Consider the following 23,206-nt stretch of genomic DNA (forward strand, 5'->3'; position numbering starts at 1 on the left):
TGCATATTTGCCAGGGGTCACGGCTCCAAGCCTGCCTCATCTTGATTACCACACTCACCATACAGATAAAGACGAAAACTCAGGAGATTCATGGTGACAGAACAGAAATTTCGCTTCTTTAGAGCACAGGCAGTACCATACAAAGTTCGACTTTCAGTGCCTATTGTCGCCGAACATGGACGCGAAGGTGGTGCTGTGCAAACTATTAAAGGATGAATGTTGTGTCAGTTCTGAGAATGGCAGCAGACATACCCAAGGTTGGGCCGGCCAGGGTCCAAGAAAGTGCTGTATGATTCCCCGTCAGGGCAGTGGCGAAAAGATAAGCAGACAGCTCACATATATCCTCTGTCATTTTTTATAGCGAGAGCTTTCTCTACGAAAGCGAAGAGCTCCTTGCTGTAAACGATGTTCTTCTCAGGTGAAAGTGTGTCTAGGCACGTCTGAGAATTTAATTATAATCAGGCGTTAACTTTGGCCATGAAATCGGGGTTCCCTTACCACAGACATGCTGAACGTAGGATCAGGAGTTCCAGCGAACAACATAGTGGGAACTAGGGTGACCAGTATGGAGAAGACCGCTTCGGGTTTCTCAAAGATACGAGCAGCTTCCTGGGAAACGATATATATAGGTGTTCTCGGGAGCTGAAAGGAACTGCGCACCTGAGAAAATTGGGATGCGAATGCGTTCACATCAGAAATCTATCAGGCCGAGTGAGTTATAATAGCATGCAGTATATATGTAGTCGCACATACAGGAGCGTTGGTCTTGATTTCAAGTGTAGGCATGATGGGCAGGCTGGGTGAGAAATGTTGCTAAACCTGCTCGCTTTTAAACTGGCGGCGTACTACGGGGCTGGTGGAGGTGGCAGGATTTCATCTGTCATCTCCACGACCCCCACCGCCATCTCCGCCCCCAAGTCTTCTCCCATTCTATGGTTGTTCTCTACTGGGCCAGAAGCATGAAATACAGTCAGAACTCCACAGAGTAAAAATATTTGCTTCGGCAAACTGCGCTTACGGAAATTTCACGCGGTGAATAAATAGATATAGGCCTCTTGGCGCAGGTTCATGCATTAGTAGAATTCTGTCAACATGCGCAGTCAAGAGATGTCGAAAACATTCCAGCAGTTTGAGTGACCCACCTGGCGTCTGTAACCTTCGATGAAAGGCGGCTCATTATCATTAAGTGATGTTGATGTTGATGATTTGTATCAACCGCACGGATATTTTCATCCATCTCCAAGATCGTGAATCAGAAAACCGACTGCGGCGCTCCCGATTTGGTCTATCGCCAGGTAGCTACTTAAGGTTTCTTGCATAGACCACTGTCGGTGATCCTTCACGATTCGGTGCATTGACAAACATGGCAGAACACTGTTTAACACGGAAAGTTACCAAACAAGCTTGCAACTCGTTATGCGGACAACCAAAGAGCCAACTTACAAGTTACGGCACATCATGGACTATAACGAAGGACGGGACTGCGCTGATCGTTGTATCCACTATAACGCAACAAGATTATCTTGGCATTAGTACACGAACAACAAACGAAAGCAAGAGAGGGTACCACAAGGAGCCACGGATTTTTGGCTGGATAACATGGTATGTCAATGTCAGAGCCCCACCGTCTATCCATCGCTCTCAAACGAGAAGTACGACAAAGATGCTTCCACCGATTTGTGAATTTCTGAGTCAGAACAGTTTAACGGTTACTAGATATTACTCTGTCTAAGAGGGTGGGGCACTTGGATTTGAGACGAAAAGGGTGATTCATCGAATGGTGTTCCAAGGCTCAATAGTGGCGTCAAATAAATAGCTTGAGGTGCCAAGGTCGACATCACGAGCTTGGAACATAGCTTGATAAGCTCTAGCGCCGCAATGAAACTGTAAAAGGTGTTATATTGAGACCGTTATAAAAGTCGAGTCGAGCTCACCTAATGTTTGTAGCGCTGCGATCAAAGAAACATCTGCAACGAGCCTTCTTCAAGCAACGTCTCGCAACCTCACGCTCAATCTAGCGCTACTAATCCAAAATGCTTTGATAAGGCTCTTCTGTCATACTTGCCTTCAGCGTATCCGGTGATGCCGCAAATCGAGTAGTGTCCGGTCGTCCCTTATCAGCACAACATTGGCTCAAAAACCCATCTATACTCTTGTTGTCGTTGGAAGGACGGCGAAGACTATGCAAGGTACGACAAAACCTCGAGATCTTTGGCCGCGATCTTCAGCAAAGTTCCACACAGATGTCGAGCTATGCAAACCTCGTCGTCTGATGCATGTCATGGTTCCGCCCATTGACATTTCCTTGTCTGGCCAGAGGCTCTCATCGGCCTCCGTGGGGGACATCGGCTCTTCCTTCATCGTGACTTGCGCACTAGTTGGAGCTATTGAGCGGGTATTGAATGGTAGGTCTTCTCCGTGTCGTCATGGCCAGAGCCGCACAGAACCTCGTGGATTCAAACCGCACCTTCTGCATAGGACCTAGCATGAAATTTATTCCAAAAGTGTTTATTCGGATTCTCGTCCTCGATGTTCCTATCGTGATGGGAAGTACGAGATTCCTCGCTTTGCTCGCCTTATCTGCAGGCCGCTCGATTCTGCCGTAGGTTACGCAGTGCCTTCTACGTCGAGGAAGGGTTTGTTCCTCTCAAGCAATGTAGCCAAATTACCTCTTCGTCCTTCGCGTCTTCCGGTATAAGCGTTCGATTGCTCGATAAGTTATGTAACGTTTTGATAAAGCTTTGCATCATAACGCAGGACTGATTGCAATGATTAGATTCTGCCAATGTATGTCTAAGAAGTGCGAGAGACAGCCATTCCTAGAGATTGCTAATTAATCTCTTAAGTTATACCTTCAGGCTCTATAGATCTTCAGGACCTTACTCATGGTATGAATACTCTTGAGATGCAATTCGTCACAGAAGCCTGATAAGCAAGATCATTTGCGCTGCCAGGCTGCACAGCCAGTTACTTGCGAGGAAATGGCGAATACTGTCCTTATAGCCTGCGCTGCCTATACAGACAAATTATAACAAATTCTAGAGGGTCTCGAAAGACCATGAGACATACCATATCAAAGAGCACGGCATATACTCCGGGGTTCCTGAATAGCGTTTGAAAGCTGGGGGAAAACGATATCAAAAATGTATTGAGTGTGCACACCTTCATCTCACCCATGGAGAAGCCAAATCCGTACTCTGAGGCATGTTTGAGTAGGAATCTTTGCTCCATGGGTATATGGCATCTTGCTTTGTAAATGAAGGAAAAGAACGACGTCACTTGATTTTTCTGTCAAGAGACAATGCACTTGGAAACTGGCTGTTTCCACTGAGCGTGACTACCACCCTTCTGTAGATTTTTCACAATGATGCGTTCGGGAACTGACCATTCCCGGAACGATATTTAGCGCGTCTACCACTCGTTGCATCGTTGCAAACACAACGTAGATCGTTCAGGGCTGGCAGGGACTTGGCGGAAGAGGCTGGAATGAATGTTTCAACTTCCGTAAGCGTAGTATTTGGAACTCCGACATATGCCGCGGCACGTGAAGTGACGTAGCGCGTCGAATTTCCGCTCAAGTGATCGACTTCGTTTACATCGGCCCCTAAAGGGCTTAAGCGCTTATCAATATCCGCAAACTGGTCCGCCCTTGTCTTCCTCATTATCTACATATCCTGAAGGAGCTTGAAACACTCTGCATGGCCTTCCAAGAGGCCGCTGCGATGCAGGACGAGAAACTATACATTCAGTTTCACTATGTGTTGCCATCGCTGTTACTGCTGCCGCATCGGAGTATGGGTAACTCGTAAACTTTTAATTCACGAGACGTTCACCACATGCTGCGCGCTGGACATTTAAACCTTGCCAGTGACAGTGGTGCAATCTTCACCATGTTCGTCGCGTCTTTGTATCATGGATGTCTTCCACGCTGCTCCATCTATTGGCACATGCGCGTTCACATCGTGTACCACGTTCATTCTATCTGTCTTTGTGATAACAAACAAACATTCTGGCTGTTCATGAAAATTTCCTTGTGGCAACAACATGTTCTTTTCCAAACTCGATACTAGCTCACCCAGTTCTACGGTGTTCACCTTGGAGGCGTGTTGTCTGTCAGTGGCGCCTAGCTGAATACACTTGAACTGCGGTCCTTGCCAGCTACTTCCTTGCAATCTAAGTCGCAAGTTCATTGGGTGTCCCCAGCTCTCGCACGCTTTATGATTGAAAGAAATCAAGGGCTTCAACCTCGCGCATACGGTCACGGTTGAAACACCAGTGCACTGGTGCTCTCAAATGGTTTGAGTCTTCAATTCTTAAGGAAAACTCAAGGAAGCCTTCGCTTGTTGTCCGTTGCTGTACGCTGATAGCACACTTAACGTATCTGTGCGATGCCGGATCGTGTAAGAACCGAGTTATTCGGAGTGTCTACTTGGCATTGTGGATGAGTCGACCTCGCCATGATATACCTGAAGCACTTGTGCATCATCAACAGGTAGCACAGTGGGAGCAGCGTTTCACGGGGGGTCTTACACTGTCTTAATGTGCTGTTCCACTGACTCGTACATGCACATTCACAACATCCATTCCATCTGTCTCTGTGATGATACGGAAAGAAATAAACACTCCGGCTCTGACCGTCTGTCCTACCTTTCAGAGTATCCACGAGGTCTCAGCATGGACAACAGGATCAGGCTACTAGGAGTTCCTCTGGTATTTAAGGGCCGTGTCACTGGTGCTCGATTTGTAGCTATTCCTCATGTGTTGGGAAACGTCAGACAAGTTGGCTGGCTGTATTATATCGTCCATCCTTCGCCCCACCGGTGATACTTTGGATAAAAGCAGCTTGAGCGCCTTCATCCCACTCGCTCTGCATGAAGTCGATGGGGCTCTTGGCCTTCTCCAAAAAGGCGTGCGAGATATTGGGCACACCTCCGGAGCCATTCTAGAGTCGTTAGAGTGAGTATCTCTTGCCTGTCTACGATTTGATGGCACTACTTACTCTTTGTTGCGTCTGTAATAGTAAGAAACCACTACACGTGCATGACAAGCCAACTGGGTACGTATTTCTCTCATGTTCGATGTTTTGCTACTGAGACACAAACCGGTACACCAGAGGGAACCTCAAGAAGTCGAAAAAGAAGGCAAAAGATAATTTATGCCTCGTCAGTCCATGATCTCATCTTCCTTGAGGGCTGTTTATATGGACCGCTCCTATTTTCAGTTCTGCAAGGCTAGGCCACGTACTGCAGGTATTCAGTACTGTAACAGGACTTGTGGTAGACAAGCTGAGGCTGTCCGTCAACGCCGAATGAAGGAGCCGAAGCGTCGCAATCACAGAGTAAGTTGTTTTCTTCAGCCAGCTCTGGATCAAGCACGACGATAACGGCATCTATATTCAGGACTAGATCGTTCCGAGTTTTATCAGTACATTCACGCACGAGGATGTAAGGTATCTGAGCTCGTAGGCGTTCTGCTCTTCGCTACTGTATACGTACGAAGATCCAACTCCTGTTCTTTTCCTGTTGGATTCCCTTTTCCTTGCCTATCATATTTCACTAGCTACACTTGTACGCTTCAACTATCCTCACTATCACAAGTTTTCTATATTTATAATTCGATCGCAGTCTAAGTAGCGCCTTCTTGAGATATAATTCGCCATGAAAGCCTGATAAGCTGCATGAACATTCATGTAGAAGACAGCTATTATGCGGTGGAGGGCATATTATTCTGGATTAATCGAGTGCTCTTGGATTTACAGAAGGCCTCAATCTGGCAGAAGAATAGACCAAATTTATCAAACTGTACTAGGGTTTCCAGCCAGCTTGGTCACTACATGGCGCACCGATTCCCGAGATACTTGATGCGGATATCCTTTCTGGGATCCGTTTCACAGCATACACTTTCCTTACAATTAAAGCTCGCGATTTAAGAATGGTAGGCAGGCTGCTACACTTGAGTTTGGAGCGCTTTGGTAGCAAGGTTGTCCAGTGGCTGTGCTCCGCTCAAATTACATTTACACACGATCACGTGACACAGCACCGAATTTGAATTGGTGCCAGCAACTGCGTTTCTTGATCTTTGACTATAACCTTCACCCCTTTGTCTTTCTTTACTCCCTCACCACCATGAATAACTGAAGCTGTTTGATCAAGATACTGGTAGATGTAGCTGAGGCTCCTGAATAAGCCAATCTTATAACGTTCCTTTTTCTCAAAAACATTTCTCCAACGTCTTTGGTGCCCACTTGCATAATCAGACCTCCCACTTCCTTGAACTGTAGGTCTTTCTTGGTATAAAACGTGTCTTTCCTCTGTGCCATTAAGCCTCTGACGGATTCAGATAAGATCTCATGTGAATCCTGAGCCTCATTTGCGTGGGGATAGACGTTGATATTAAGCAACGCCACGCTAGTACGTAGAACGTCTTCTTAGTAAAAGTGACTCCGGAGTCTATTCTACCATGGGATTGCGTGAGCCATTGAACTTCCGTAGCAGTGACAGCCGACCTATCGGGATAGAGATGTTCGTGAGTGTCGCGTCTGCACTCGACACATACGGCTGATACAGAGTTCGTTGCAAACCCTCAAACCTCAAGACCTGACTTGTTCTTGAATATCAAACCTTATCCCATCAAGTGCATCTATGTTTTCTAAGGATATGCCATACCGTTTCTCTCGAGTTCTCAAAATGTCTAGGTGGATTTCACCTGCATAACTCCTATTTAGTTTGCATGCGCATACAACTGTCAGTATAGATATTGCAGTCCAACTCCCTGTAACTTAGACTGATCTCACGCTACCGACATGGAGCATTTGAAGCTCTGAGGTTTGTCTCAATTGATAAAGGATCGCAATTACAACCGTGTTTATCGCATGCAACAAAGCGGGGAAACTAGAGTGCCGCGACTAGGTTCCTGAGGCAACTTAGCAAAGAATGAAGAAGCGTCTTCATATACTATTTTTGTACGCGTCCGATCTCAATTAAATGTTGAATAGTACTGAGTCCTGGGCAGGCCTAAGGACGAGTAGAGTCTAGATGTGGAAGCGTCATTCAGGTATGATCTTCCCTCGTCAGACGAGCAGAGTTGGTGGCGCACTGCCGGCAAGAAATGTAAACAGAAATTCGACGCTCACAAGCGCCGAGCATCAGGCAGATCTTCGTCGCTAGCGGCGTGATAAAAAATGATTCGAGACATGTGGTACGTGTTCACTGATGACGAGACACACGACATTCATACTAACGTCCAAGCTCTTTCTGTTGATAATACGATACATCAGATTCATGGAAGTCGATAAGGATCCGATGCACCGTATGCGAATTTACTGCGAAGTTAACGAGAGAAATAAGCATGGGACCGGATTCCCGGACCGCCACTGGTTCCTTCCCACGCTTACCGGCACCCGACGCTGCGGAGATTCATTTCGATTACCCCAAGCTGCTATTCAAGCCTATATGCTTGCGCATGCTGTGCATTTCGGTGTTCTTCGTACTTTGTGGATCCATGTTGGAGCCCGAGCCTTCTCATGTCAAAATGTCGACAATTGACAATTAAGCAGATTCTTTCCACGGAAATTCACCATCGTCTATCAAATCAATCTGACAAGCGAAAGGCTACCGTGAGTTGCCGGGACTTTTTAGTGCGACATCCTTGTGCACCGAGGACTCGTGACAGACGATTTGCGAGCTTGGCGCGCCGGTTTTTGTAGTTCTGCCCTCCTGAGTGGGAGGTAAGTGACTCCACGGAGCTTTGCCATCACTGCCACCCTTGTCCGAGTTCATTTTGCACAGGAGGATCTCCAGTAGCCATCCGTTCCGCGTACCTTACCATCTCATATGATTTGCGTTAAGATGTGAACCGAGGTTTATTTTTGAAGTTCATGCCTGGACTCGGATGAGGACCGATACAGCTCACAAGGTCGCTGCTCTATCAAACTGTACCATTACCTAGATGGGACTCTATGATGCTGCTGGAGCCAAGCAGATACCGACTCTATTCTATGATTACACCCCAGTAAAGCCGACCCTTGGCGTCTATACGGTCGACCGTCTTACATGCTACTCTAGCGAACCCAGGTATGGCCTATCAGAAAGCACGTTCGGATCCTTGGGTGCTCTCGCTTACCTGTCGCCTCGTCATTATTAGTTGCGTCACGACCGGCACTTCTCTCTCATGCTGCCACATGGGAACTCGGTTGCCTTCACGTGGACTTAAACGAGCGTGGATGACAGTCACACGGTGCTATACCTTTATACCTGATAGTATGCCCATAACGCCCATAACAAGCTGCATCAGGGGTTTCGTTTCGTACTCGAATATTGCGGTGGGGCGCCAGCGAATGCCGAACTATCACGAGCGCCTCATATGATCAAGAAATACCGAGCACTACGCTTTTGACGTCCCAAGGGAGTTCCATTCCACACCTGCCAAATCCTGATGATCTCCCAAATTTTGGAACCTGAAAGCCCCATCGAGCTGTGCCAGCGGATGTCGACACCACGAGGTGGGAGTGCAAACGTCTGAGAAGTGACTCAATGTGGACTTTATTGACTGAGACCGTTCGAGAGGGGCGGACGCGAATGCTTGCGTGTTCAGTCTTCTGGAAATACTAGAGAGTATAAAGTCTGAACTTCATGCAATGCCTTCATCGCCAAACCCCCCAGTCTCTTCACTATGGCGTCCAAGTCTTACAGGCTGTTCTTGATTGTAGCTCTCAGCTACATGATCACATTCGTCTCTGCACTAGGGACAACTTGTTCCACTCCTCTCACCTCCGGCACTGCCTCACCCTCCGACCCCTACTGGCTTCAGAACATCAAGCACCAAGGCACCTCAGCGTTCAATTCCAACCCGAGTTCATACACGGTTTTCCGGAACGTCAAGGACTTTGGCGCAGTTGGAGATGGTGTAAGTCGCGTCTTCCAAAACTTAGCACCCGGCTCATCGCGTCTGACCCCTTCTTAGGTTACCGACGATACCGCTGCCATCAAGTACGCTCCTAAAAATTCCGAACGGTTGACATTGTCTGATTCCCCCCGTGCAGCGCCGCGATTAGCAGCGGTGGTCGATGCGGTGAAGGCACTTGCGCGTCTTCGACGTACGTGCTTCTCTGAAAAAATTATGCGCTAAATATAACTTGATCACAGAGTTACACCGGCCGTCGTGTACTTCCCACAGGGGTACGCATTCACAATTCTTTATTCGATCAATTATTAACTGGCCTTTTAGCACATACCTAGTTTCTAGCCCGATCGTTGCGTACTACTACACAGAGCTTGTCGGAGATGCCAGAAATCCGCCAACCCTCCTTGCGGCACCCTCTTTCGCGGGAATGGCTGTCATTGGTACGTGTCAAAGTTTATTCTTAGCCTTTTGATCGCGTTCTAATTCTATCATCACTGATACAGATGCGGACCCTTACCTTGTTGGAGGTGGTGGTTCTCAATGGTATACGAATCAGAATAACTTGTGAGTGATCCTTTCATGCAATTTCGGTTGTAGTTAAAAAGTCATTCATTTCGTAGCTTCCGAACTGTTAGGAACTTTGTCATAGATGTCTCTCGGTAAGTACTTGACGTCTGCCTTCGTAGAGGGTCCTGTTCTTAGTACGCTTCTAGGATGCCTGCCACTAGCACTGGTACCGGTATCCACTGGCAGGTGGCCCAAGCCACCAGTTTGGCGAATATTCATTTCATCATGTCTCAAGCTTCCAACACAGCCCATCAAGTGAGTAAAATTCTGTCGCATGTGTTCCGAAGTTCATTCTGACCGTACACTATAGGGTATCTGGATGGAGAATGGAAGGTTTGTCTTCGCGTTTACATGAATCCTGTCGAGTTGTAATCATGTCTGTTGCAGTGGAGGATACATGGGAGATCTCGTGTTCACTGGTGGTAAATTCGGTATGTGGGTGGGAAACCAACAGTAAGTGGATCACGCTCCTTGAAATTTCAGAGATAGTTTAGTCCCAATCAGATTCACTGTCCGAAACATCACCGTCAACAACGCTCAAACTGCTGTGTTTGGTCTCTGGAATTGGGGTTGGACTTTCCAGCGTGTTACCATCAACAATTGCCAAGTTGGATTCGACTTGGCTACAGGTGGGTTGACAGAGGACACACAGACAGTCGGCGCCGAGGCCATCATCGATGCCGTCGTTACCAACACTCCCATCTTCGTTCGAACATCGAGCCCTAGCACTTCTCTTGCTGGATCGATCGTCCTCAACAACGTCCAGTTGAACAATGTCCCCACTGCTGTTGGAGTTGTTGGCGGGGAAGTTGTTCTCGCCGGAGGAACGATGAAGATCAACTCTTGGGGACAAGGAAATATCTATTCTGGAACTAATCCAGCAGGACGATTTGTTCGGGACAGCATTGTTGCGGCGGCCAAGCCAGCGTCATTGCTCGACGGAAACGGATTCATTTTCGGAAAGACGCGTCCTCAGTATGCTGATTATGCCACATCCCAATTTGTCAGCGTGAAGGATCATGGCGCGGTTGGTGATGGGAAGACAGATGACACTGCCGCTCTCACCAGCATATTCAACCAGGTGTGTTTCGTCGATGATATCTGGGTCTGTGTTGACATTGGCTTCCTTATAGTACGCTGGATGCAAAATCATCTTCTTCGATGCCGGAACATATATTGTCTCCAGCACGCTCACTATTCCTGCTGGTACACAGATGGTTGGCGAGGCGTGGACCGTAATTGCAGGCAAAGGTTCTGCCTTCCAGGATCAGAATAACCCCCAAGTCGTCGTTCGGGTCGGTGCCGCAGGTTCTCAAGGCACGGTTGAGATCTCGGACATAGTTTTTCACTGTAAGTATCTGGCTATCTCAATGATGTCGGTAACTGATGTCTATTTTTTGTTTAGACAATCGCTCCTGGTACGGGTTTTCCACTTATGGATAATCGCTAGCTTTCACTAAGAGGATCTATATAGCACCTGGTGCCATCGTCGTTGAATGGAATGTCAAAGAAACCTCCCAAGGAAGCACGGGAATGTGGGATTCTCACATCAGGTATGTTCATAATTTAGACGAGTAATATGATACTGAAACATACCATACAGGCTGGGTGGTGGTGAGTATCATATTCGAAATACCGCAATCTAAGCTTACACTATACTAGCTGCTGGAACCGGTCTGGAGGCTTCGACTTGTCCGTCAAGTGGTGCCGGTGGATACAATAACTGCTACGCCGCCTTCCTTGGTCTACACCTGACCTCTGGATCGACAGCGTACCTTGAGGTGAGTTTTCATGGGTATTCACGGGTCTTGGTATGCTCAGTTTCTGTGTTAAGGGCACCTGGGTATGGCTTGCCGATCACGATCTCGACGGAAACGGTATCACACAAATCTCGATTTACTCTGGTCGTGGAATTTTGTCCGAATCAGCAGGACCAGTGTGGATGATTGGAACTGGTAAGACATTTTAGCCTCTTCATATTTTAATTTCCCGCTAACTGTTGATATCTTAGCTTGTACGTATAAGCATCGAAAGACGGCATGCCGTAGACTGAAATTTTTTACTAGCCGAACATCATGTCTTGTACCAGTACAACCTGGTCAACGCACAGAATCACTACATGGGGTTGATTCAGACCGAGACGGTAGGTGATTTATGATACGAAAAGGGCATTAGAATTCACGATTCCGATATATTACCAGCCTTACTTCCAGCCTTCTCCTCAGGCGCCGACACCTTTCAGCGTTAATTCCAACTTCCACGATCCCACCTTTGGAGGCGAAATTACCATGGCCTTGGGATTGAGAGTGGCAACGTCCTCTAACATCATAATATTTGGTGTGTGAATTTCTGTATGTTTCCAAGTCCTGCGCTGAGTATTACCTTTGTAGGTGCTGGAATCTACAGCTTCTTCTCCGTAAGCGTTACCACAATGAATCACCTTGGCACCAGCATTAATAATCTTTCTAGAGCTACTCTCAGACTTGCTTGAACTCAAACAGCTGCCAGATGCACATTGTCGACATTGACTCTACATCTTCAGTAACCATCTACAGCCTTGCTACGGTTGCTAGTATATACCAGCTCAGCGTCAACAACGCGGGTATCATCAGCGAAAATGACAACGTTGATGGATTTGCGTCGCTCACCACCGCTTGGAGTCCCGCATGAAGGAATAGCCCTTGGGTACATAACTATCTATCTAACGCAGGAATCTGGTTACGAATTATGTGTATTTTAATATTTATTTGCTGTCTTTGCTGTACTGTAATTTCATTCGCTTATTATTTTCCTGAAGACTTACGCGTTTACATCGGAAGGCCAAACTCAGCACAAGCGACTTCAGGGGGTCATGATATAACTATAACTTGACTTGACGCGGAATAAGCAAAATTTATCTGGTATGGCTTGTAAGCAATCGTACGCCTTGCATCATTAACATATGATGGTAGGATAAACAATTTTCTTCTCTTAAATAATTTCTCTCAACTTCTTTCGCACAGATGGTTCTTTCTTGAAGTTCTATTTACGATTTCGATGACATCCCCTGATTCTTTTCGAAAATGAGGTGACGGCAAAGGGTTATAGCATGAGGTAATTGATCCTCGCCAAACTGTCTGGACGGGGGTGATTGCGAGCATGCGGTTCGCAACGGTGATTGCCGCTGTGGGGAAAACTGTCGATGCGGCGTGTATATATTTTGCCTTTCCCCCATCACCGCCTTCTACTGTATGGATTCGCTGTCCTTTTTATCCTCTACAGATACCTTGTGTCGACTACCGTCTGTTGCGCAGCATCGACAGACACTATCATTTCTTCGTACAAAGGGAAAGAATCGGGGGCTCGGCAACTGCCGCTACTGGTCAACTATTGTTGATATTCATCCTCTTGAACTTCGAAGGAATTGGGCTCATGACATGACATCAGGTACGGCTCATCAGTGCCTCATCAGAGTTCATCTCTCACCTCTGGAGTTTCTTGCTGTGGTACAAGCACACCCATGGCTTGAAGAGGCTGTCTGAATCTGCGAGTGAAGTAGTATCTCCGCGACGGGCCTCAGTCGACAAGGTTTATGTACGGCGGAGAGCTAGTACCAATAAAGCCCATCAACTAGGAACTTTAACACCGAATGTCACGGTTTGCCGACTCCAACGACGGCAAATGACTTCTTTACATCGTATGGTACCTCACTGTACCTATTTCCACGTACCATTCGAATCCTATTTGAAAAGCCGACCTTCTCGGTTGCTGGACAAGAACAAAACTCCATGCCGTGTGACATCCTCTCGTCGTGTTCTATCATGCTTTTTCTCCCGATACCAAGCTTAATCCTCACTATTTCATTTTCTGTGCTTTTGGCGACGCCTTCAAACTCGGCAGCAATAGCCAATGGGACATCGACTGGAGAACCCTTTTGGCTGGAAGTTATCAAACATCAGGGCTCTTCCCCGTTCAATCCTGATCCAGGATCGTACCAGGTTTTTCGCAATGTCAAGGATTTCGGAGCCGTGGGCGATGGTCAAAACGACGATACCGAAGCTATCAAGTATGCATCAAGTCTTTCATTCAGAATTATTTTTCCCGCTAATCATGGAGACAGTAATGCTATCTCTTTCGGTGGAAGATGCGGAGGGGGAGAATGCATTTCTTCTACCACCACACGTGCCATCGTGTATTTTCCAGCTGGGTGCGTCTCCCCTCATACTATTATGTTCTAGATTCGATGACCGAACGCAATGAAACAGGACATATCTCGTTTCAGAATCGATTATAGCTTACTACGCTACTCAGCTCATTGGTGACCCTAACAATCCGCCAACGTTGCTAGCTTCAGATTCCTTCAATGACCTCGCTGTTATTGGTTAGTTGTTCAACTTGGCGCTCCCCATATCATAATGTCGACTATTTGGTTCAGATGCTGACCCTTACAGCCCTGTGCATTGGTACACGTCTACCAACAATTTGTGTGTATTATTGACCCTCCACACACGGTGCACCACTTACATTTACCATAGCTTCCGTTCTGTGAGAAACTTCGTGATCGATGTCACACGGTAAGTCCAGTCTACTGAATTGGCACTTTCGACGTTAAGTACCTGTCAGTGTGCCTGCAGCAAAATCTCAAGGTACAGGCATCCATTGGCAAGTGGGTCAAGCCACATCGCTTTTCAACATCAAATTTGTGATGTCTTCCGCTCCCGACACGGCTCACCAAGGGTAGGAATCCGTTTACTTTACCGCCTTTGGACTTATCTGATGAGAACTCCCCGAAGAATCTGGATGGAAGATGGAAGGCATGTCTTCTCTTCGCTATAGTGGACAATTGATCTTAGACCTATTAGCGGTGGCATCATATCCGATCTTGAGTTCAATGGAGGTTTGTCTTGGATTTCAAGACTGTGAATTGATCTAAGTTCGCGTACTGTAGGTAAATATGGGATATGGGCAGGCAACCAGCAGTTAGTGGACATTTCTTCTGATACTGTCCACTGAGCTCAGTTTTCTTTTCCAGATTCACCGTTCGCAACGTTGTATTCAATGGGGTTAACACTGCTGTCTTTGCTTCGTGGAACTGGGGTACGCGACTGAGTTTTGAATTTCGTTCCAGTCCATTCTTCTCATCAGCGTTGTAGGGTGGACATTTCAAGGCGTGACCATTAACAATTGCCAGGTCGGGTTTGATCTAACGACTGGTGGCGTGGCTACGGATTCCCAGGTATGGGTCTGACCTTTCTTTGTCGAGGCCCACATTTGACGTTCTGTCAGACTGTGGGTGCTGAAGCGATCATCGATGCGACGGTCACTCAAACGGAAATCTTTGTGTACTCATCCGCTGCAAGTAACGGATCTCTTGATGGATCTCTGGTCTTGAAAAATATTGAGCTAACCAATGTGTCTGTCGCTGTCGGTGCTGGAGACGGGGACGCTGTTCTCCTAGGAAGTCCCCTTGGGATTCAAACGATTAACTCTTGGGTTCAAGGCAACGTCTACACAGGCTCAATTCCAGATGGGAGGTTTATCCAAGGGGATTTCGATGTCCCTGATATGCCCTGCTTCTCTCCTTGGTAGTGACGGAAAAGTACTTGGACGTGTACATCCGCAGTATGAAGATATTCCAGTGAGCGAGTTCGTCAGTGTCAAGGATCTTGGCGCGAAGGGAGATGGAAGGTTCGCATACATGACTACCGCTTGCCAGGTTTTCAAGCCGACTTATGATCTCGGCTCTAGTACGGACTGATACAGCTTGCGATTCAGTCCGTATTAGACGCTGTAAGCAGACTTTCCTCCTTAATGCATCCCGCTTATGTCCCGAGAATCTCAGCAATGCGACAGCAAGGTTATTTTCTTCGATGCCGGCGTGTACATCATTACTACCTACAGTCACTATTCCTGCGGGTTGTCGTATAGTCGGCGAGGCTTGGTCTGAGATTTCAGGCAAAGGTGACTACTTCAGTGACGTCCGAAAATCCGAAGGTGGTGGTACGCGTTGGTGAGTCAGGAATCTCGGGGATCCGTTGAAATCACAGATATTGTGTTCAGGTATCGTATCTCGCGGATTAGAGATATACTACAGCGTCTGACATGAATAACCTAGCACCATCGGTGCCGGTAAGTGATTGTTCAGATCGCAGAGGGACATCAGGCTGAATTGTCTCAGCTTCCTGGCGCTATTATTCTTGAATGGAATGTTCGTGGCGACGACGATAACCTTGCAGGACCGGGAATGTGGGATAGCCATGTAGTGTACGTCATTTATATGTTTTACGGTAAAGCACTGTCTTGATTGACGTCAAAATCTCAAGCCTCGGAGGATGTAGGTTTATTTCACTATATCTGGGCGTAAAATGATAATTCAGTGGTCGTGTTTCAGATGAGGGCTCTGGTATGGATTCGGCACATTGTCCAGTAGGCAGCGAAGATGTTTCATGTGCGCCGGCTTTCTTGGGATTGCATTTGACCTCAGAGGCTACGGCTTATTTGGAGGCAAGGGTTTTTTCCAAATATAATGGTGGCGAGATGCGCTGACTTGGGTAAATTTCAGGGAACATGGGTTTGGCTCGCGGATCACGACCTCGACGGGGACGGCGAGACCCAAACGACACTCTTCTCTGGACGAGGAATCTTATCGGAGTCTCGTGGTCCTGTGTGGATGGTGGGAACAGGTTCGTGCATCCTTCTTTTGCAACATCTGAAAAGCAATGACTTCTTTTCTGCAGCTTGTGCGTAGCGCACAAAATGAACGGCAAATATTGCTCACCTTTTCATAGCCGAACACCACTCTCTTTATCAATACAATCTTGTGAATGCAAGTGATCATTATATGGGTTTAATTCAGACAGAGACCGTGGGTCCTCTTCAACGTATTTTTGCATTCTTACCTTGATATAACTTGCCTAGCCATACTTTCAACCGGTTCCCCCTGCTCCTGGTCCTTTCGGTATTCTTAATGGCTACAACGATCCCGCATTCGATTCCGACATCACCAGCGCTTGGGCTCTACAGGGTCCAGTCATCGCATGACATTTTTATTTTCGGTCAGTCCTTCAAAAATTTCCATTCCATATATACTAACGAAACGTCCTAGGTACCGCACTGTACAGCTTTTTCAACAACTATTCGCAAACCTGCCTCACAACTGTTTCGTGTCAACCCCAGATTGTAGACATTTCATCAGACAGCGAAGTGTACATCTCTTCATTGTCCACTATCGGGGCGACGTATCAACTCAGTGTTGACGAAAGCACCGGTTGTCGATCAAAGTGCAAATGTGAATGGGTTTGCACAAACGGTGACCTACTGGAGCTCGAATTAAATAGTATCAACAAGCTTATACCGTTTTTCCTGACCTGTCGTTGATTTATTCTTTACCTGATAACACAGAACTATACACCGTTTGTGTGCGTGAAAATGAAGGAGAATAGGATGGACTATGAATTATTATTCAATAATTATCGCATGCTTTGAATCTCTTTGAATGACTCTAAAATATAAGAAATACTTATCTGGGATGGCTCCTACGCAGTTTGAGAATGCTTCGAGGTACTTAATGTCGTCTGAGAGCATGATGAGATCTCATTCCAAAGAAATTTCAAGTCTCAGGTGACTAAGCCAAATTGATTCTCGTGCGTACCAAAAAGCCATGTCATACTTTCTCTCCCTCTCAAAGTTTTTTTTATCGTCTTGGTCAGGACGGTCCCTCTGGAGACTTCGGTATATAATTTCCAACTCGATTTTCGATGACGTCAATTGTGTTTGAAATTCGTCCAACTTCGAAGCAACATCATTTATTACACGACACCAGGCACGCCGCCTAACTTCCTCAGGGCTTCCTCAGGCTTCATCTCGGTTCATCGATATCCATCTCTGGTGCAACTCATTCCGTTCCCTAGAGCGTCTGCTGTAGTACAAGCCCACCTATAAATTGAAGAGGCCGTCTGAATCTGCAAGTGAAGTATCTCCGTGATCCTCAGTCAGCGACGGCTTATGTACAGCCCTCAGCGGAGAACTGCTGCCTAGTAAAGAGCCGATTGACTGACTGCAAAGGAAACCTGTTTGGGACACCTTGACACTGAATACAGGTTTACCTGTCAGGGCAAATGTCTCTTTTCCGTCGTATGATTCCGCGGTGTACGTGTTCCCGACGTATTATTCGGATTCTCGCTTCTATTGTAGTATATCGGAAGGCGGATCTAGTGGATCGCTGGATGGGGGCGAAATTCCCCACTAAGAGGCACCTCGTCGTCGTCCTCCACCATGATTTCCTCTGTGATACGAGGCTTGCTCATTTTATGTGCTCTGCTTTCAGTGACGCCCTCAAAGTCTGCGGTAGCCAACGAGGGAGAACCATTTTGGCTTGAAGCTATCAAGCATCAAGGAACTTCTCCGTTCAATAGTGATCCAGGATCGTACCAGGTTTTTCGTAACGTCAAGGATTTTGGAGCGGTCGGCGACGGGAAACACGACGACACAAAAGCTATCAAGTATTAGATCTTTCATTCTGAGCCATATTTCTCTTGCTTACAATGGAAACAGTCGCGCTATCTCTCACGGTAAACGTTGTGGGGGAGGAAAGTGCAAATCTTCCACCACTACACGCGCCATCGTTTACTTTCCGGCGGGGTATGTCTCTCTTCATCTTACACTCTGCTAAATTTATTAATGGGACACTAGGACATATCTCGTTTCAAAGTCAATCATAGCCTACTACGCTACTCAGCTCATTGGTGACCCTAAGAATCCCCCAATATTACTGGCTTCAAATTCTTTCAATGATATCGCTGTTATCGGTGAGTTACTCGACATGCTATCCCTCGTGTAGTGTCGACGATTGTTCGCTTAGATGTCAACCCTTACATTCCTGGGGGTCATGGTGCTCAGTGGTACACGGCCACTAACAATTTGTGAGTATATTGACCTTGCACACATAATGCACGCCAAATACTTATATGTACCGTAGCTTCCGTTCTGTGAGAAACTTCGTGATCGATGTCACACAGTAAGTTCAGTCTGTTATCTTCGCCTCTTCGACGCTCAGCAATTTTCAGGGTACCTGCCACAAAATCTCAAGGTACAGGTATCCACTGGCAAGTGGGACAAGCCACATCACTATTCAACATCAAATTTGTGATGTCTTCCGCTCCCGAATACTGCTCACCAAGGGTAGGATTCCGCTTCCTTTAGCGCCGTTTGACTTATCTGATATAATGTTTCTGCAGAATTTGGATGGAGAATGGAAGGTATGTTTTCTTTTAGTCACGACCGGACGGTTGACTTTACGATTCGTTTTATTAGCGGTGGATTCATGTCAGATCTCGAGTTCAATGGAGGTTTGTCTCAATTTTCAAGGCTCTGTGAATCAATCTAATTCTGCGTCTTGTAGGCAAATTTGGGATGTGGGTAGGCAACCAACAGTTTGTCGAAATTTCTTCCAAGGCTGTCCGCTTCGCTCAGTCTTCTTTCCAAGATTCACCGTTCGGAACGTTGTTTTCAATAGGGTTAACACTGCTGTTTATGCTATCTGGAATTGGGGTACGCGACGTTTTGAGTTTCACTTCAGCTTGTTTTCCTTATCAGCGTTGAAGGTTGGACATTCCAAGGCGTAACTATCAACGACTGTCAAGTCGGGTTTGATCTACTAACTGGTGGCACAACGGCGGAGAGACAAGTAGGCGTCTTAAACTTTACTTTTGGCCGAGGCTTATCGAACATGTCCAACCAGACAGTAGGCGCTGAGGCGATCATCGATGCTACGGTCACAAAAACGGAAATATTCGTACGCTCATCCACTCCTAGTAACGGATCCCTTGCCGGGTCCTTGGTCCTGCAAAATATTCAACTAACTAACGTGTCTGTCGCTGTCGGTACTGGAGACGGGGCCATTGTTTTGCCGGGAACTCGAATTGGGATCAAAACGATCAAGTCTTGGGTTCAAGGCAACGTCTATAATGGTTCAAACCCAGATGGGAGGTTTATCCAAGGACAGATGGACGTCCCTGCTATGCCTGCTTCTCTCCTCGGTGATGACGGAAAAGTCGTTGGACGTGTGCATCCGCAGTATGAAGACTATTCCGGTGAGCGGGTTCGTCAGTGTCAAGGATCACGGCGCGAAGGGAGATGGAAGGTTTGTACACGGTCGCTTTCCATTGCCAATGTCCATTTGTCTTATAGTTTGTATCCTAGGACGGACGATACGCACGCAATTCAATCAGTGTTGAACAAAGTAAGTAGGCTTTCTTCTTCAATGCAGTCCTTGCTTACACTGGACGAATTTCAGCATTGCGATAGCAAGGTTATTTTCTTCGATGCCGGCGTGTATGTCGTCACTTCCACGATCACTATTCCTGCGGGTAGCCGTATAGTCGGCGAGGCTTGGTCTGAGATATCAGGAAAGGGTGAATACTTCAAGGATGTTAATAATCCGAAGGTGGTAGTTCGCGTCGGCGAGCCTGGATCTCGGGGATCCGTTGAAATCACAGATATTGTATTCAGGTATCGTATTCTCTCGGATTAGAGATATACTATGCGTCTGACATGAATAACCTAGCACTATCGGACCGGGTAAGTGACTGCTCAAGATCGCAAGGGGGCCATCAGGCTGATTGTTTTAGCTCCCGGCGCTATTATCCTTGAATGGAATGTTCGTGGCCACGACGATAATCTCGCAGGACCAGGAATGTGGGATAGTCATATCATGTACGTCGTTGATATAGTTTGCATTAAGGACTATCTTGGCTGACGTTCGATACCTTGAAAGCCTTGGAGGAAGTAGGTTTATTTCACTATCTCTCAGCGTGAAATACAGACCTAATTCCTGTTGCAGCCGAGGCGTCCAGTATGGACTCGGCGCACTGTCCACAGGGGAGCGAACCTCTATCGTGTTCCTCGGCTTTCTTGGGATTGCATTTGACGTCGAATGCTACTGCGTTTTTGGAGGTAAGGTCTATCTCAAAGATGGTAGCGGAGGATTCGCTGACTTTGTGATTTCAGGGAACATGGGTCTGGCTCGCGGATCACGACCTTGACAAGGACGGCGAAGCCCAAGTGACTCTCTTCTCTGGTCGAGGAATCTTATCGGAGTCTCGTGGTCCTGTGTGGATGGTGGGAACAGGTTCGTACTACTTCCTTTCCCAGCATTTGAAAACCACTGACTTCTTTTCTGTAGCTTGTGAGTAACACATAAGATGATGGCAAACATTTCTCACCTTTTCGTAGCCGAACATCACTCTCTTTATCAATACAATCTTGTGAATGCAAGTGATCATTATATGGGTTTAATACAGACAGAGACCGTACGTCCTCTTCAGAGATTTTTGCATTCCAATTTTGACGTAACTTATCTGTTTAGCCATACTATCAGCCGGTCCCCCCTGCACCCGGTCCTTTCGGTATCAATGACGGCTACAATGATCCCGTATTCGATCCCAACACGATCAGCGCTTGGGCTCTACGGGTCCAGTCATCGCATAACATTTTTATTTTTGGTCATTCTTTTTTTTTTTCCACTCGAGGCGTACTAACAATACTACCTCCCAGGTGCCGGATTATACAGTTTTTTCAACAACTATTCGCAATCCTGCCTCGCAACTGTTTCATGTCAACCCCAGATCGCAGACATTGCATCAGACAGCGACGTGTACATCTATTCGTTGTCGACTGTCGGGACGACGTATCAAGTTAGTGTGGACGAGAAGCCGGTTGTCCATCACGGTGCCAACGCGAACGGGTTTGCACAGACAGTGGACCTACTGGAGCTCGAAATAAATAGTCTCCACAAATTTTATCCCCTTGTCATCGATTTGTCTTCTAACTGATTGTAGTAACGGAACTAAGTATACAAAATTTGTACCAATAAATCTTGGCCAAAAGCCCCTGTCTTCTCACATGACTTTGACTGGCGACGTCGCGGAAACTCCGAGGAGGAACCGACGCTTCGCTGTCTTTTGGACGACCATGGCATCGCTTCCTTCCTATCTTTTGAATTGCTCACGTATCTTTACACCGCTCTTCTAAGTGCCGGTGGTCACTCGTTCCCTCGTGCATCTCATCTTTTGTTAATCTTATCTTTATTCGCGTGGCCCAGTCACAGCATCAACATCAGATCCTGGAGGCGTGACACCACCTTGCCCTGCCCACACCACCAGGCGAGCATACGACTCCCAGCACCACCAACACGACACAGACCCAATCTCCCTTCCTTCCCAGTACTACCGAATCGAAAACTATGTCTAGACCTCAAGTACGCATCACTGACAAGAAGGCTGATGTCTTCCTCTACAAATCCCGAAGGGCGTCACCTCGTCGAGTCGAAAGAAAATGCAGCTGTTGTAAACACAGAGGAAAGTGTTCTTGCAAATGCTGCTGCAGAAAGCGAAAGAAGCATCATTATGAGAATGACTTGAGTGAGTCCTGCTCGATCTGCTTCCGCGCTAACTGTCTGACCGCATCACAGCGCGCGATTTCTTCCTTATCATTGCTCTGTGCTTCGTCGCCGCCTGCTTCCTCATCTCCTTCATACGGCCGGTTGCTTTGTCTCATCGTTCTAGAACCATATTTCTAAGCCTCATGGGATAACGACACATCGACAATACAAATGAAATAAACATAACGAAAATTATCCCACACCTCCGGTCCAGATCACTCTGCATAGATCCTTACCCCGCCTCCTCCCCATCTTCGCATGACAGCATTGCCGTCCCCAGTGGGTTGCGTGAACGCTACCTGCCCTTTCCTAGGGTCGAGCACGCAGCCCTGTATAGACGTTCTTGCCGCTGCAGAAAGCAGCTTACTTGCGATGCCCTGTCGTCGATGTGCTTTGGAGACAAACAGACGAGGAATGCCGAGTGGCGTAGGGAGGGGTTCGGGATGGCAGAAGATTCCTGTGTCAGTGTCGACCACTACGAGGGATTCGGTGTTTGTAGATGGAGGCGAGTTGGTAGATTCAGCTTCAGCGTCCCCGTTTGGTTCAGCAATAGCCATAGCTGTAGAAATTCTCTCCGCAATGACGCATCCGACAATCTTTTCCCGTGTAGAAGCGATTTCGGATGCTGGCACTAGGAAGAGAAACGCTCTGGATGCCTGCAAGGTTTCACGAGGGAGTGCAGGCGATGATAGCGTTATATTGATGGTATCGAATAGTGTTGATAGCTGTAAGATTTCATGAGAACGCCAAGAGTAAACCGTATGACATCCAGACTCACTTTTGATCCAACTTTTCCTCCTGCGTCTGCCCTGACGCTAATAATTCTGCCTCGTGTACCATCCTTAAGCATGACACCGCTGGCCACCTCAACAATACCAGCTTTTTCATTCTCTCGCCGTTCTTCTCTTCCCCACTCCATGCCTTTCTGTACGCGATTACAATGCGCCCGATGCAATGCCTCGTCGTCTGGTACGCCTTTGGTGTACGACAGCGCGCAGATCGAACACGTCCGTAAGATAGATTGGTCAATGCAAAAGTGAAGTTGAGTTAGACTCTTCTGTCTAGACTTTGAAGGCTCCTTTTTCGCGCGTTTGGCGGGTGGCGGGCTAACGTTCGAGCGTTCTTGAAGTGGTCTCTTTTTGCTTGGGGCCGGTGCTGGAGATGATGACAAGCCAGAGACGGGCGATGAGGGAGGGTGAACGCGGTTACGGCGAGCGCTGTATGTGCGCTTGATATTGGAGAGCATAGTAAATGAAGCAAGTGTGATGGTTAAAGGGAGAAGTGAGGTAAACGAGACGTTCCAATTTGGGTCGCGTCGTG

The 23,206-nt window shown here is 47.1% G+C and overlaps 5 protein-coding genes across 5 annotated transcripts; 4 read left to right on the plus strand and 1 right to left on the minus strand.

Moving 5' to 3' along the window:
- Positions 1-8,670: 8,670 nt before the first annotated feature.
- On the plus strand, positions 8,671-12,138 carry EV420DRAFT_1479775 (exo-beta-1,3-glucanase; the record flags this gene model as incomplete). Its single annotated transcript, XM_060469607.1, has 21 exons — positions 8,671-8,904; positions 8,962-8,987; positions 9,041-9,094; positions 9,144-9,176; positions 9,226-9,341; positions 9,405-9,465; positions 9,522-9,560; positions 9,615-9,723; positions 9,779-9,801; positions 9,856-9,921; positions 9,973-10,549; positions 10,602-10,818; positions 10,943-11,021; positions 11,072-11,082; positions 11,131-11,249; positions 11,303-11,423; positions 11,480-11,482; positions 11,535-11,611; positions 11,670-11,805; positions 11,859-11,884; positions 11,938-12,138. The coding sequence occupies 21 exons, from the start codon at positions 8,671-8,673 to the stop codon at positions 12,136-12,138; spliced, it is 2,328 nt and encodes a 775-aa protein (XP_060330791.1).
- Positions 12,139-13,112: 974 nt separating this feature from the next.
- EV420DRAFT_361313 (pectate lyase superfamily protein-domain-containing protein) lies at positions 13,113-13,994 on the plus strand. Its single transcript, XM_060481845.1, has 4 exons — positions 13,113-13,513; positions 13,568-13,654; positions 13,713-13,931; positions 13,983-13,994. The coding sequence occupies exons 1-3, from the start codon at positions 13,236-13,238 to the stop codon at positions 13,831-13,833; spliced, it is 486 nt and encodes a 161-aa protein (XP_060330792.1). The 5' UTR covers positions 13,113-13,235; the 3' UTR covers positions 13,834-13,931; positions 13,983-13,994.
- A 17-nt stretch (positions 13,995-14,011) lies between these two features.
- EV420DRAFT_1542800 (glycoside hydrolase family 55 protein) lies at positions 14,012-16,714 on the plus strand (the record flags this gene model as incomplete). Its single annotated transcript, XM_060473174.1, has 17 exons — positions 14,012-14,021; positions 14,061-14,184; positions 14,241-14,261; positions 14,310-14,344; positions 14,396-14,426; positions 14,480-14,544; positions 14,601-14,683; positions 14,734-15,003; positions 15,071-15,163; positions 15,290-15,347; positions 15,376-15,425; positions 15,593-15,734; positions 15,839-15,951; positions 16,010-16,130; positions 16,236-16,312; positions 16,366-16,471; positions 16,553-16,714. Coding segments are annotated over 17 exons (1,561 nt in total), but the record flags the coding sequence as incomplete, so codon positions are not given.
- Positions 16,715-17,263: 549 nt separating this feature from the next.
- On the plus strand, positions 17,264-21,203 carry EV420DRAFT_1542813 (exo-beta-1,3-glucanase; the record flags this gene model as incomplete). The annotated part of the gene is given in 23 exon segments (XM_060473175.1): positions 17,264-17,410; positions 17,467-17,595; positions 17,774-17,948; positions 18,001-18,087; positions 18,139-18,254; positions 18,308-18,368; positions 18,425-18,463; positions 18,513-18,596; positions 18,684-18,704; positions 18,760-18,794; positions 18,848-18,878; positions 18,932-18,996; positions 19,050-19,132; positions 19,187-19,510; positions 19,530-19,588; positions 19,648-19,687; positions 19,742-19,956; positions 20,062-20,160; positions 20,301-20,400; positions 20,455-20,575; positions 20,680-20,756; positions 20,813-20,948; positions 21,001-21,203. Coding segments are annotated over 22 exon segments (2,202 nt in total), but the record flags the coding sequence as incomplete, so codon positions are not given.
- An 898-nt stretch (positions 21,204-22,101) lies between these two features.
- On the minus strand, positions 22,102-23,132 carry EV420DRAFT_1270396 (uncharacterized protein; the record flags this gene model as incomplete). The annotated part of the gene is made up of 2 exons (XM_060467570.1): positions 22,102-22,611; positions 22,665-23,132. The coding sequence occupies 2 exons, from the start codon at positions 23,130-23,132 to the stop codon at positions 22,102-22,104; spliced, it is 978 nt and encodes a 325-aa protein (XP_060330795.1).
- Positions 23,133-23,206: the final 74 nt, after the last annotated feature.

Source organism: Desarmillaria tabescens, assembly GCF_030435595.1.
Source record: "Desarmillaria tabescens strain CCBAS 213 chromosome Unknown EV420scaffold_17, whole genome shotgun sequence".
Lineage (NCBI taxonomy): Eukaryota > Fungi > Basidiomycota > Agaricomycetes > Agaricales > Physalacriaceae > Desarmillaria > Desarmillaria tabescens.